The sequence below is a fragment of the Trachymyrmex septentrionalis genome, unplaced genomic scaffold, assembly GCF_001594115.1.
Source record: "Trachymyrmex septentrionalis isolate Tsep2-gDNA-1 unplaced genomic scaffold, Tsep1.0 scaffold83, whole genome shotgun sequence".
NCBI lineage: Eukaryota > Metazoa > Arthropoda > Insecta > Hymenoptera > Formicidae > Trachymyrmex > Trachymyrmex septentrionalis.
Window position 1 is genome coordinate 767579 of NW_017306018.1, and position 14950 is coordinate 782528.

Genomic DNA, 14950 nt, shown 5'->3' on the forward strand with positions numbered 1-14950 from the left:
GTTAATTTTTTGATAATCGTACCTTAATACATTTATAAACAGAATAATGAGATGAACCAATAGGTATAAAGAAAACATATAGTAAAAAAAATATGAGTAAGCAAAATGGATACTTTTTTAAATGAGCAACTATGTATTCTTTTTACACCAATTGATTTATGTATCTCGTTATTCTATTTATAAAATTATTAAAAAATTATTATAAAAAAATCAATAGTTTACAAAATATTTAACATTTTATGTCAACACGTACCAGAATAAAGTATAAATTACCTTGAATTAGTTTTTTAATATTTCTACCTTAATGCTTTTATTAAACACACAATCAGTAAACATCGCGACGCCGGTCTCTACGGACTAGTATCGGACTTTCCGTTTACGCCATGCCTATCTCAAAAACTTTGTGAAATATTTCATAGATCTGCTTTAGAGAACAAAACCATACTATATCTTTTGACTGACGATACGTTAATCGTCTCGACATCACTTTGCCTCTTGTTCTTTTGTTTTACTTTACTTCGCACACCGCACGTATCTCTTCTCTCCAGTAGTCCATCTCTCGACGGTATTGTGCGGCGTAAATGGTTAAACGAAATAGACTTAGCGTTTAACATGTTAACATTATGCAAAATAATTAGAGGAATCATATTATGTAATGAAATCATATAATTCATCATATTATGTAAAAAAATTATATAATTCCGTTTCAAAAAATGGAGGTAGCCCTCATATCTTTTTAAGGCCTCTACGTGAAAGAAAAACAGTGTAACCAGAATACGTCCTCTTTGAAACCGTTCCACTTTTGTTGTACGTGTGTGTATCTGAAACATTTTTTCTCTTAAACCTCGTGATTTCCAGAAATTGGCTATTTTAATTAAAACGAAATATTGTACATGTAATTATATATAATTGTATAAATTATGTCTAATTATATATGGACATATTTCATATATATTTATATATATATGAAATATATATAGTGTTTTATATATATATTTAAATATGATTATATATGTGTCATTTTTCCCAAATTTAAATGTTAAAAATTCCTGTAGCAGGAATCTTAGCACATATAATACATCACAATAAATTAAACAAATGTTATATACTTTTTTTATGCAGATGTCAAGCTGGTACCGGAAGATGCGTTGTGGACAAAGCGCATCGAAATCAATGTCAAGCTTGTCGTCTGAAGAAATGCATGCAAATGGGAATGAATAAGGATGGTGAGTGAAAACATATGTATTTTCAACTAATTTGAGCAAGAAATTCAAAATTTAAAGTATTATTCAAAAACAATTATAATAATGAGAGAAAGAAAGAAGTATAGGTATAGAGAATCGAATAAAACTATAAATATAGCATTGTATATATACATTCGCGCGCGAATGTTATTAAGAATAAAGTTTCTTGCCGTACGATAAATTTCAAATAGACGTATGCGATTTCCGGGATAAAAATCGACGTGTTGCTGCGACGCGATCAAATTCAATCGAAAAGATCTCCCTTTGCGACATCGAGTTTGGCAATAAGAAAGTTATCAACGGGACGATGCTGAAGGCCGAAACGAGAATGCAGGAAGGGAAGAATAAGAGAAAGACGATGAGACAGGTGCGCACCCGTGTCTCGCCGGGAGGCATTAGGAATTGAATCGGAGGATGTTCGGCGCAGCCAGACTTCCGCTTGTACAAGCTCTCACCCTGCCTTTATCCAGTTATTTATGTCGCGAACATAAAGGGTCCGCCGAATTCCACTTTCCTGCCGCTGATTGATTCCGGTATTATCCACGAAAATGGATAATCCGACGGATCCATAACTCCTATACGGTGACAATGTCTCGAGAACTTGCAATGAGATCCCAATATCTTTGCAAGGGTGATCGACGCGATACAATACCAATAATGTGTTATTCTGATCTGTTGGTTGATCAATTCTTTTTTTTGTAAGAACTCTTTTTAAGAGAGAAAAAGAGAGCGTGCAAAAGAAATTAAAATTGAACTTTTGCTTATATTTACATTACTAACAATAAATGTCAGAAAATACAACAAATGATAAAACAGTCAATGATTTGAATCCAAAAGTGACTCATACGACAATTAAAAACAATAAGATACACAAATGTATTCAATTAATAGAACACAATGAGATATCCAAGTACATTAAAAATTGAAATCGTGAAAATGCTTGACAATGAAATTCTTACAATTCTCACAAATTTACGCATTGGCTCCTCAGATTTACGTGGGGAAGGTGAGCGGAATAATTACGACAAGCCATATTAGTGCGGGTGAAAGACACTCTTGTGTCACAAGCACCAAAAAGGAGACTCGTGGCGTCCGCCGTACTTTAATGGTCGCGCGATTAGGGCACTTATTGTCGGCGAGCCTGGCGCAATTTTTCCCGGGTTCCCTTTTAGCAGCGGCTCGGCAACGAGCGCGCAGTAATTTCGTAATAATAAAAAGCGTGTCGGCTCGCTTTACCTCCGACGTGCAACCTGCTGAGCGGCTTAATGGGGTCCTCTTGTTTCGTCGGACCTCCGCTTCTTCTCTCTCTCTCTCTCTTTCTCTCTCTCTCTCCCCCCCCTTCCTCCCCTTCTCTCTCTCTCATTATCCTTGCCGCTCTTACTGTCCTCGCGACGATGTTTCACACCAGAAAAGATAAACGCCCCGTACGCTCTATTTCCGTTTAATTTGCATTCACTTCGCTGCGAGAGGCCGTCCTGCTTTCTGACCATCCCTTTCCTCAACTTCTTCGCTTTTTTAATTGACAATCCCTTCGGTCACTATACTATGTACAGAATTATTCATCATTATTTTTATTATTCTCCTTTTTAACGCAGATAATAAATTCTCTTCACAATTCTACCTTCTAAGATTATTTTTAAAAAATACTATCGATTTTTTAAATTTGTTCTCATTAATTATTGTGTAAATATTATAATAGATAAATTAATAAGAAAATAATGCGCTAACAGTATTTAATATAAATCTCGTATATATAAAATGTAAAAAGATTTTTAAAAAGTATTATTTTTCTGTAATTCGATATTAACAATTAGATCGCATATGGATTATGAAAGTTGATTATTCACTAAAACTAATTGTAAGTGACAGTCATTAAAAACGTAATACTATTGCTCATATCCACAAATATAGTTTTATTGTTATCCCTCGTAACATTTTTTTGTGCGGATTCTCGAACCAGAACGCGCGAACACCCTCGAGCAGATTATTTCTCTCATTTGCATTGTCGCCGCACCGCAGGAGAGCACCCTTTGCCCGACATTGTCCTTAGTCCTTTCTGGTTATCTCCATCGGCGAAGTCGCGACTGGGAAGCGCCGAAGGGTGCGAACGAGTCTCCGCGTGCGCAATAGATGGTCGGCTGCACGTTGCATACGTTTATTTCCTCCAATTAACCCTTCAGGATTCGTCGAAGGCCACGCGACTGTCGCTAACGACCGCAATGTTTACGGCGGCAACGAGAGAACGAACACTTCGCCGCGGTGAACCTCACGAGAATGAGCTTGCAAATGCGCTTGATTGGCTCACGTGAATAAAAACGACGGCGCTTTCACATTAACCCTGGCGATCCCAATCGTTTATTTCTGCAAGTTATTTACGGAATGTTTTAGAAAAAAGAAATCTGTATATCCCATCCCAAGTGATACTTTTTTTCATATAGGGTGGTATAGATGGTTCAGATTTTCTTTAATCAAAATACAAAACAATTACTGGATGTTTTTATATGTTATATAAAAAATACGAAGGAATTGCGAAAATTATATCACGTATCTACGGAATTCGTTATCACTGAGTCTCTCTCTCTCTCTCTCTCTCTCTCTCCCCCCTCTCTCTCTCTTTCTTTCGGACCATTGCCTTTGGAAAATATACTGATAATGATATCTCAATTTCGAAAAACTTATATATTTATTATTTATCAATTATACTTATTTGCAGTAGAAATGTACAGTAATCATTATCATCGTCATCATTATCAGAATATTTTCGTTTCCTCATGGATGATTGGTAAATGAAACTTTTAGGTGGTCGTACTGCGTTACATATTACAAACAATAAGCGTTGCTAGTTTGCTGCGTGCCTTGTTGAATTCACGCGTGTCAGATGCAGACCACCAGCGTGATATAACATGGCGTTACGTGAGTTTGACGAGAGGGCGGCAGACAACCGCAAACCCCCGTCGTGTGAATCCGTTCCCCATTCCTGTGAATCCGTTCAACTAATATTTCAATAATGTTTCAATCATTCACGAATTTGAAGAGCGGCACAATGCTCTTATTGTTCGTCGAGCATATCGCCGTTTACAATATGTTTTCGTTCGAGGCTGCCAGTTTTTCCGAAAATGAACAAAAAAGAAAAAAATTGAAAAAGTGATTGTACGACGCGATGAATATCTATCATAAAAATTTCACCGCGCTATGTTACGATATGTCTCGTTAGCAATCAATCGGAAAAACGATTCGATTTTTAACGAAATACCAGTTTTGCAAATACCACACTGGTTTTATTTACTACCTCCTCCCTATTATTATATAATGGTTAATATATGTACATGTATAGTTATCGCTTTTACAATTGTGCTAAATATTGCAGAACATAACGATAGTTCTTTTCTTATATAATAGCATTCGACAAATAAATATTATTTTAAAGAAAATTGATATTTTTGAACATTTTTTAATAGAACACTGATTACGATTATTCGTAATACAGCTTTATGTTCAATATTACAATTTCCTCATATTATCACAAATGACCCCCATATAATTATAAGATAGTTGTGACAAAAAAACAATTTTTTATATATCATTAAAATTGAATGTATTAATTTGCATATACAATATTTAAAATATAAAATTTATATAACACTTAGAAAAAAATCTTCAATTCTTCTTTCTGAATTAAATAGTTACAAAGTTATAAAAGATTTAAGTTTAACATTGTATTTTTCTGTCACAATAACCCATAGTGATCTTACTGTTTGTTTCACTTTAACTTATATGAACTGGTGCACCGTGTGCATCAGTTCATATAATGCAAAAATAAAAAACAGATCTAAAAGTATAATAATACAGCAGGGCTAATAGCGCGCTCCACAAACGCAGCCAATATGTCATTTAAATATTTTAAATATTTTTGCAAAAGTTTTAAATAGGTAATTAAAATAAAAACATCCCCCGTATGCATATATATTGTATATGTATTATGTATATATATATATATATATGTATATATTTTTATATTTGCGTTTATGTATATGTAATATACATATATTATTTTATAAACATGAGAAAATAACAAATTGTAGCTGTTCAGAATGAACGTCAACCAAGGAATACTGCCACCATCAGACCAGAAGCTCTCGTAGAGATGGATCAAGAACGAGCCTTACGTGAAGCTGCCGTCGCCGTAGGTGTCTTTGGGTAAGTAATTATTTGTTTTTTCTTTTTGTTAATTCTTAGTTACTCTAATTTAGCTTTTAATCTAATCTTATTGTCGTTACATTTTTTAAAATAAATCATTAAACATTAGAAATCAATGATCTAAAACAAAGCGAAAAGAAACAGAGGCCGATAAACGAGATTGAACAAAATGTCATTAAAAAGTATCGCCGAGTTATTAACAGTAACTGAGACTATCACACAAATCGGTAGCGATGTTAAGAACGTATCTGAAACTATCGGGACGCAATTATTTCGAAAAGGTAAAAGTATTGAATGTTGAAATACTTGTGAATCGCGTCTTAAAAGCTGTACAAAATTTCAATTTAGACACGGTCGATTAGAGAACGGTAGGTGATGGAGACAACGATCGATAATCACTTGTCGACGGATGCAACGACAAGAGCAACGAGGGCCGACGACGTTGTTGGCACGTTTGATCTTCTGCTGCGCACCAAGCTTACCTTTCGCCGTTATGAGCGACACGCCGAGCGTGATCTATCATGAAAAATTACCTTTGACTAGCAGCCCGAGGCATAGCGTTTTTCAAGTAACCGGTTGTCCAGGTTGGAACTAATGGAAAATCCATAGAGCGCCAAGGGGTGAATGTTAAAAGCGACGATTGGCGTCCTGATGCGGCGCAGCGCGTCATTCTCGGCGAGTTATTATACCGTGCGCGTTACACAAGCGACCAATCTTTCCACGATATAAGCTTATTTTCAAAATATTTAAAAATTCAAAGGATTGAGAGTTAAAAGTGATATATCCAAAAATTTTTTATTAATAAGTTACGTATATGTATCAAATCAATTAATTTCTTCAAATTTGCAAGAGAAGATTTCATATTTTAATACAAAAAATACGTAAAAGATTATTTTTTTCCGTAGTTGCGTGATTGACGTGCGATTAATTTAAAAAAGTTTGACGAACTTAAGAAATTACATCTTTGCTACGTATAGCCCCTCGCTGGGGCACCCATCTTTCAATTTTTCCGTGTTTTCGTATATTTTATAATTGGTTTATGTAACGTACTTGATACTTTTTTCATGTTGTATATATATATATATATATATATATATATATGAATGACATAAATATATAATTATTTTTTTATCAATAATAAACTATAAACAAAACATGAATTAAAATGAACACTTTTTTTATGGTGGAAAAAAAGATAATAAATATGTTCTGAAAATTTTACATTATAATTTTTATGAAATCTGCACTCAAAATTTTAAACCAAAAATGTCAGATCCAATTGGTAGTTAAAATAATCGAAAATTTTGGAAAATTATATTTAGTCGAAACATTATATTTGCAATATATTTAAAATTTCTCACTATATCATCATTGTTGGTTTTAGATTATACTAGTAAGATTTTAAAAAATAACAAATAATTCTTCAAGATCTGTTATGAATTTTCAAGCTTGATCTGCGATTTAGAATTAAAAGCCTGAGAAATTGTTGAGTATAAAATTTTAATTATGTATGAGGACATAAGCAACATAGTTTAATTTTTTTTTTAATTTAGCTGTTATATTGAATCTGTCATTTTAATTCTTCAAATTTGACTTTGCATAATAATTTCAAAAGCATCTTTCATCTTCTTAAAAATCAACAAAATATTTCAGTCGACGCCAACTAAAAATAACATAACACTGATGTTATTTTACTTTAGTGTGTCTTTAGTGTTACTTAGTGTTATTTTACTTTTGATGTTGACTGGAACGTTTTAAAAAATATGTGAAACAAAAGAATTAAATGAGTTGGGACTTGACAATCGGATGCGTATTTGTGTTAATACTAGGGTTTGAAATGTATTTACATAATTGGATATATAATCTGTGTATTGTTATAAAACGATTCACACTCCGGCCATTTGGTTCTACAGAACAATTTGATACGAATCATGAGAGAGAAGAGAGAGATCGTTTCTATTAAAATCAACCATTCGATCGCGTAAACATGAAGCTTTGAAACTTGCATTGGAGCAGACAAGCGAATAATCGTCAATAACTCCAGAATCTATAATTACACATAAATTAATGTCGACTCGAGGTTATTGTTACAGCTATGAGCTGACTATAATCTGCTTCGTTGAAAAGACCGAGAATGACAAGAAGATATTAAATGAATTATAACCAGGAAGAGTTTATTATTTTACTCTCTCACCGCAAGAAATATTTAAACAAAGTTTTACGGAAATAATAAGCAATATTTATTCCATGTACAATAAAGAGCTAAAAAAAATGTGGCTATAAATGGATTTGAACATTACACGCTTTTCGTCACGCGAGTAATCAATCTTCCCAATTAATAGCGTCACTTTCGGACCGTAGATTACGCATTTCATCAAAGTTTATCTAGAAATATTAACTGATATTCTTAATTATCTTGATCATTTTAACTATTTGAATAAACAATTAATTTGTTTACACGTTGCATTGTTTGTTACTTTCATTTTGCTGTGAAGAACATCTGAAGATTGAATACGATATAACAAAGAGATGAATGTATCTCATAAATGCTTTTTCTTATGATTTTTAAATCATCATCGCGTAATCACGTATAGATGATTAAATAATTACAGATCTTTTAGTTTATAAAAGTAAATTGTAGTCTTAATTTTTTCATAGTTACCAATTTTGCGAGCTCGGAAATATGTATACGTCGAAATGGAAACAAAAATTATTTACTTCTCAAATAGCACTCCAAAGAAAAGACGTCTATTAATAAATACCTAAAGAAGAGCCTCTTACGTGCACTTTACGACACTTCACTTAGAAGTTTATGATATTCGTATTGAAACTAATAGCAAAGAAATTGCACGAAAATGGAGTATCCCTTAAGTAACAGAAGGGTTAAAAACACATCTCTGCGTGTGTGTGTGTGTGTGTATTCTCTGCAGACAGTGTATTCATGTATAATATACGTGTACAAAATATGTATATATTATACGCCTCATGTGTAGAACTTCCAAATAGAAACTACTATACGATTGTCTTTGAACGATCGACGAATTCAGCTGCTCAATCACAGCTAGCATAAGTCAATGGCCTCGCCGCTAATGATACTTGCGAAGATCACTCGGGCTCGATCAACGGACGACATCGGCTTATTGACGTCGCGATACCGATGGTGCAGTTCATTATTCTCCAGACACTCGCCAATCTTCTTCTCAAGATATGTTGCCGGGATCGGCATCATCGATCTTACGTCGCTCTCAGATTTGACAAACTTTTGCGCGCCGTCCACGATGTATTGCGGCAATTCGATGCCCACCTTGTAGCCCCGCTTGAGGTTCTCTGATTTGGTCTGCCTAATGACGGATGTTATGCATCGCTTAATGTCTGCGCTTACGATTTGTTGCGATTCCAATGTCCCGTCGTACGGATATTTATCAGTAACGTTTTCTAATATCTCTAGAAGCCGATCAAAAGATAAGCATATCTCATTCAAGGATTGTTCGCTGACTAGCAGGTAACCTCTAGTTTCGTTTTCTTTCTTCTGCAGAGCACATTCCAGCTTGACCAAGTTGTCTTGTGCCGATTGCAGATTCATTTCAGCGGCTTCGCGGCGTGCTCGTTCTTCAGCAAGCAAAAGATCGGTTTGTTTGGTCTCCTTCAGAAGACGATCGTGTTCTGCTTGGGCTTCCGCCAATTGCCTGAGAATACATTGGATTTCTTCTGAATCACTCTGCTGGTCCACACTTTGCATACCAACATCTATCTTAGTAGAATCAAAACTCTTTAAACTTGTCTCGTCGATACATTGTACGGTATCTTTATGTTTCGATTGCTTTTCAACGTCGCAATCGACGTGATTCACCACGGGCTGGATACGAGACTGAAGATCTAAATGAAGAGAAACCTTGGGCATCGTTTGTACATTGTTGATCATCTGCGAATGAATTGAATCGCGTTGCTGAGTTATATTGCGGTAGTCTGGCTGTAAAGGTCGAATCTTCATTTTTGTCGATAGAAGCGATATTGGAACTGTTCTTCTTGGTGGAATTATCTGACAAGGTCGCTTTGTGTATTTAGTAAAGACACTTCGCGCTCTCAAAAGTTTCGCGGTGTCCTCATTCTCCCTACCTCGTCGAGTATCAGTCGATGCAATTTTCTTATCTTTTGGCGTTAATCCCATCCACTTATATTCTGATTTTCCCTCAACATCATTCTTCACTAATCTTCTCATCACTTCCGTCGCGAGCTCGTCGTTTAGGTTCACGTTCTTCCTTACATCGAGTACTGTCAGCGTGTTATTCTGGTCAAGTAAGTTCATTAAATCCGCACCGATTTGATCCGTTAAACCACAATGCTGAAGATCCAGCGCTTTCATCCATAAACTATCGCGTATTGCCTCAATCATTTCCATAACGGCGCAATTCCCCAGATGTGGATTATCGTTCAAAGTCAGCCGACGTAGCCCAGGCATCGTTTCGAAGTTAGGCTCGCGATACCTCAGCGATTGTTTCCAGGTATCGTGATACAATGCCAATTTCTGTCTTGAGAGTGCGGATGCTAATGCGCTGCCGCTGCTCGGTGTGAGGTCACAGTAACTAAGATTCAATGACTTCACGCTGCGAATATCCGCTATCGTTCGGCAGATCAATTCGCAGCCGTTATCGCCAATGTAACAACGTCGAAGAGATAAATGATGTAAAGTCTGTGTTCCCGATAGGCCAACGCAGAGCACCGCAATGCAATCCGGTGGAAATGGGATACCTTCGAGTTCTAAATGCGTGAGATTGGGTGAATTCCTCACACATTGGCCGATACTTTGTGACAGCCATTCCAACAAATAACGTGTGAGAACCACTGGAGCTTTACCCATTGCTCGCGCTTTGTCCTCGGAATTAATCTCTTCTAACGGTTTGCGGCATTGATACCTGACAAAAACTTTATAGCCTAAGTATATATATAATTCCTTATATCGGAATTATGACGAATTTTAGAACGATAGATATTTTGTTAATATCTTTAAAATATTTTTTTTGTAAACTCAGGATATATTTTTTAATAAAAGATTAAAAAATTAAGAAAAAAAGAAATAATTTTAAAAAATTTAAACCACACAAATTTAGCATACATGAAAAGAAACATAAGTCTTAAATGTATACACAAATTTTTGGTTATCTAAAATAACATCATCAAATTTGAAAATCAGTATATATAAGGGTCAATTAAGGAACGTTAAAAATAAAAGATGATATAAAAAGTATCAAAGTCAATTTGATTTGCAACCTGCTATGCACGCTGATCGATTTGAGCGAGCGATCGAGGGAAAGCGAGTTCAAAATCGGTCTCCAGTCGTCCATTTTGATACGATCGGTAGTAAAGTCCAGATTATGTGGTAAAGTCACACATATCACCGGCAACGGTCGCAATCGTTGCTGTTTACACAGTTCCATATAGCAACTGGCAAAGTTTCTGCCGGCTGGAATCGCCATTCTTCGTGGCGAACCCGGTCCGACCGCATCGATCTTCCGTCGGTGTCGCGACGGAATTTCACCCTCGAACGTCGTAATGGTGCCGATAATCTCGCCTCCAGAATTATGAACTACCCCGTCCGTTGCTGTAAATCGATATAGCAACAAATTTTATTTCTAGACATACTTGGCTAAATGTCAAAATATATTTAAAACTCAGTACTGTCGAGAAACAAGAAATTTACTTTTGCCGTTGCAGCTTTGCTTGAGGATCAACCGGGATCTCACCGCGAAACGTCATCTGCACTATTAGATTTGCAATGGAAATAATTGCGAGATTCGGATTCGTTAAACAGTATATTATTATGAAAGCATCGATGGCCTCTTCTTCTTGATGGTTTTCTTGAGGATTATGATAATTATTTGCTGGCCAACCTATCTAAAACCGATGAAAAATATCCCTGCATAGAACGAATCTATAAACGAAACACGCGCACGAACAGGCTGAAGATATCGTCGCTTGAGATCGTTGCGTACATATATACAATACATACTTTTAATCGAATTTGCATTTGGAAAATTGTAATGATATAATTCTAGTAATCTTTTGAAGCAGACGAATAAGATGAAACATAATTCTCTTCGTTAAATTTGTAGTATTGATTGTGTTTCTCACATATGCGATCTAAAATAAAGATTCTTAATGTTGTTTTTATTTTTTATTATTCAGATACTGTTATTTTTTATATCATGAATTATAATATTATTTCTCAGACCGCCCGTATCCTTGGCCATGGCGAGATATACTACGCCACTACCTCTGCCTACAGTCGCACCGACGACAAATTCCGCAAACAACGCAACAACACCACCTCGACAAGAAAACGAGGACGGTATGCAAGTTTTGCATTTAAATGCAATTGTTACGTTTATAAAAAGTTATTAACATTTTTGAAGATAATAATAAAAAAATTACACTAGCAAGAGTTGAGCAAAATTAGTAAGAAATATCTATAATAAACATTCTTTTTGTCTCTGTTTTATTCATCGTATTTATCTTAAGAATGTTTAATAGATATTTCAAAATATAAAAATGATTAAAGAATTACAAATTATACTAAATCATATTTAAAAGTAATATAACGAGAGAGAGAGGGGGGGATAAGGGGGGCGGGAAGGAGAGAGAGAGAGACAGAGGGAGGAGAGAGAGAGAGAGAGAGAGAGAGAGAGAGAGAGAGAGAGAGAGAGAGAGAGTTTAGCATTTATATCGTAAGTTATTTCAATAGATAGTATTTTTTAAATCTGTGCTTTAATAGAAACATATGGAAATGTATTACAAAGTAAATGGAAAAAAAATCTTAATTTTTTAATATAAGTGTTTTATGTATTCAAAAGATTATTTATGTAAACTTACATTACGATGCAAAAATTAGTCGTCCAGTATATAAACAAAATATTTATTTGTTTTAAATCTTTGTATTTAATGTGAATTTCAAGTTATTTTTATTATTTCAAGTTATTTCAGTTATGGATATTTTATATTTGAATGAAGAAGAAGCTTTGCGTCTAAACAGGAAACGCTTCCGAGGACAGTATAGATGTAACAAACGAGGAGCCGTTGACGCCTCAACGAAGCGGATGCACCCAGCTTCCACCGGTGCTGCCGTCCTTATATTCACCAGCGAGTGCTGAAACGGTTTACGAGACCAGCGCGAGGTTGCTCTTTATGGCAGTCAAATGGGCGAAAAATCTTCCCTCCTTCGCTGGTCTGCCATTCAGAGATCAGGTAACAATTTTTCAACTAAATTTGTCGATAGCAATTTATTTGTATTCCAATATGCATGTATTTATTATTAATTTAACATGTCTTTATACATTTTAACACAATTTTATTTGATAATTTATTACGATGTACAATAATCGTGACAGTAGAAATAAAAAATTAGTTAGGTCAGCAAATACATATCTACGTATCCTTATGTCAATGCGATAGATAAAGAATAGGATGCCGGTAAAGGTTTAATTAGTATCTTAAATTTTATAACAATTATCAGGCTTATTGGAGGGAAACACATATATTTATGATAGTGCTCTAAACAGACGTAATGTCACAATTAAATAAACCGCAAGTCTGTATTTATTGCGCAGGTAATATTACTGGAAGAAGTTTGGTCGGAGCTGTTCCTACTAAATGCGGTTCAATGGTGTCTGCCGCTTGAATCTTCGCCTCTCTTTAGCGCCGCTGAGCTTACTGCTCTGACTCTCTCACCTCATCCGCATCCGCATTCGGGGTTGCATCTGCAAACCACTACAGGGAAGCCCAGTCAAGTGGCGGCGGATGTTAGACACTTACACGACACCCTGCAGAGATACAAGGCGGTCATGGTCGATCCTGCGGAATTCGCTTGTATGAAGGCCATCGTTCTCTTTCGCCCAGGTTAGTAATTCTTATCTTTGATTTGTCTCGTTTTGCACAACGCTGATTTTGCGATTTATCTTTAAAGTTCCACTTTTTAATTTATTTTTCTCGGTATCGAATGTAAACTGTATTCTTCATCTTCGCGTCGTTTTTTATACGAAAATTAATCTGCTTGATTTCGATAAGAGTGCAGTTACGAATATATACATTTATATAAGCTAGTTTAATTTCAAAGAATTTCTTAAAACCATAAATATGATTACACAACAAATAAGGAATAAAACCTTTAACGGTGTTAAGCTGGATCTTGGTTAATTCTTGATAAATTTATATACTACATATTTAATTATTTAAATAGCACGCCGAAATAATTATTTAATTTCGTACACCTGCGACGCGCACTTTCAGAAACCAGATTTTTCCAAATTTACAGAAACTCGCGGTTTAAAGGATTCGAGCCAGATTGAGAATTTGCAGGATCAGGCGCAGCTAATGCTCGGACATCACGCACGTGCTCAACAACCAAATAGTCCAGCCCGCTTCGGCAGATTGTTGTTGTTGCTGCCGTTGCTGCGAACAGTTCCAGCTGCAAGAGTGGAATTGATCTATTTTCATAGAACTATCGGCAATACGCCGATGGAGAAGGTCCTTTGTGATATGTATAAAAACTAAACATTTTAAATACCAAAGGACTTTGTTACGAACGTCACATAATAAAACGTAAATACATGATCCAAAAACCAAATAATTCAGAGCTAGAAGCAGGACGAGATTGATGAAAAACAAAATCTGCAGTCATCGAAGAAAGACAGTAAAGACTAACAGATAAAGCTTTTTTTAAGTGAAAGGATCAAGGAGCAGAACGGCGAACTTCTTTTCGACACGATCAGGCCTAAGGACAAAGTCCTAAGTCCCTCTGTAATGATCGTGAGGATTTCGATTGGCGAATATCTCTATCGTACAAACGCGAAGCACTGAAAAGAATGGCATCGCTAACGAATAAAACGGTAACTAAAGTGGACCGAGGGACACTCAATTGCGGCGTAAATATACACATATAGATATATACATGTATTTATTTATTATAGATATATTTATCGGGCGTTAGGCTCGACACGTTGATAGCACATTTTTTGTTTTTCGTAGGAAGTTGATGAATTAATCCGAAAAGCGGGGATACTTCATTACTAATTTCATTTTTTATCTTTTAAATTTATTATTGAATTACCGAATTAGAGAAAAAAGTGATAGGGTGGGCACGAATTTTACAGCTTTACGTCAAAAACGCAAGTACAGAAATTGATTATTTTACGAAACATATATTTATATAAATTCGTATTAAGATTATTTAAAAAATTAACTCAATTAAAATATTTCTTTTTCTTTTTTGCTCACAGACAAATTTATGCATCAGAGATACGATTAATAAATCATGACGATATATATATTTTATATACAGTCAAAATTAAATTACATTTTGAAATAACCGAAGCGGCAATATGAATTCATAAAATTTAATGTTGCATAACATCGATTAAAATCAAATTATTTCCATAATGAAAATAATTTTATTTATAAAGATGTGTGAAATTGATTTTTCTCGGCGATGAATGCTCGTCCGCACTTTCTCTGTATAT

The 14950-nt window shown here is 35.1% G+C and overlaps 2 protein-coding genes across 2 annotated transcripts in view; one reads left to right on the forward strand and one right to left on the reverse strand.

The window, feature by feature from the left end:
• Positions 1 to 14950, forward strand: part of LOC108755114 (photoreceptor-specific nuclear receptor-like) — a 35488-nt gene that overhangs the window by 18211 nt on the left and 2327 nt on the right. The window contains 8 exon segments of the mRNA XM_018497934.1: positions 1123 to 1226; positions 1436 to 1591; positions 1594 to 1611; positions 5327 to 5441; positions 11669 to 11787; positions 12469 to 12680; positions 13043 to 13331; positions 13747 to 13972. Of these exon segments, the coding sequence (XP_018353436.1) occupies positions 1123 to 1226; positions 1436 to 1591; positions 1594 to 1611; positions 5327 to 5441; positions 11669 to 11787; positions 12469 to 12680; positions 13043 to 13331; positions 13747 to 13972 (1239 nt within the window).
• LOC108755113 (protein Cep78 homolog) lies at positions 7669 to 11440 on the reverse strand. Its single transcript, XM_018497932.1, has 3 exons — positions 11140 to 11440; positions 10710 to 11040; positions 7669 to 10354 (listed from the first exon to the last, which is right to left on the reverse strand). Exons 2-3 carry the CDS (start codon positions 10913 to 10915, stop codon positions 8503 to 8505), a joined length of 2058 nt encoding a protein of 685 aa, XP_018353434.1. The 5' UTR covers positions 10916 to 11040; positions 11140 to 11440; the 3' UTR covers positions 7669 to 8502.

Bases quoted from the DNA above. Each gene is read 5' to 3' on its own strand.
- LOC108755113 (XM_018497932.1), bottom strand. From the start codon at position 10,915: ATGGCGATTCCAGCCGGCAGAAACTTTGCCAGTTGCTATATGGAACTG. The intron at 10,355-10,709 runs GTTGCAAATCAA...AGTTTTTGTCAG, and splicing joins TCGATCAGCGTGCATAGCAG to GTATCAATGCCGCAAACCGT.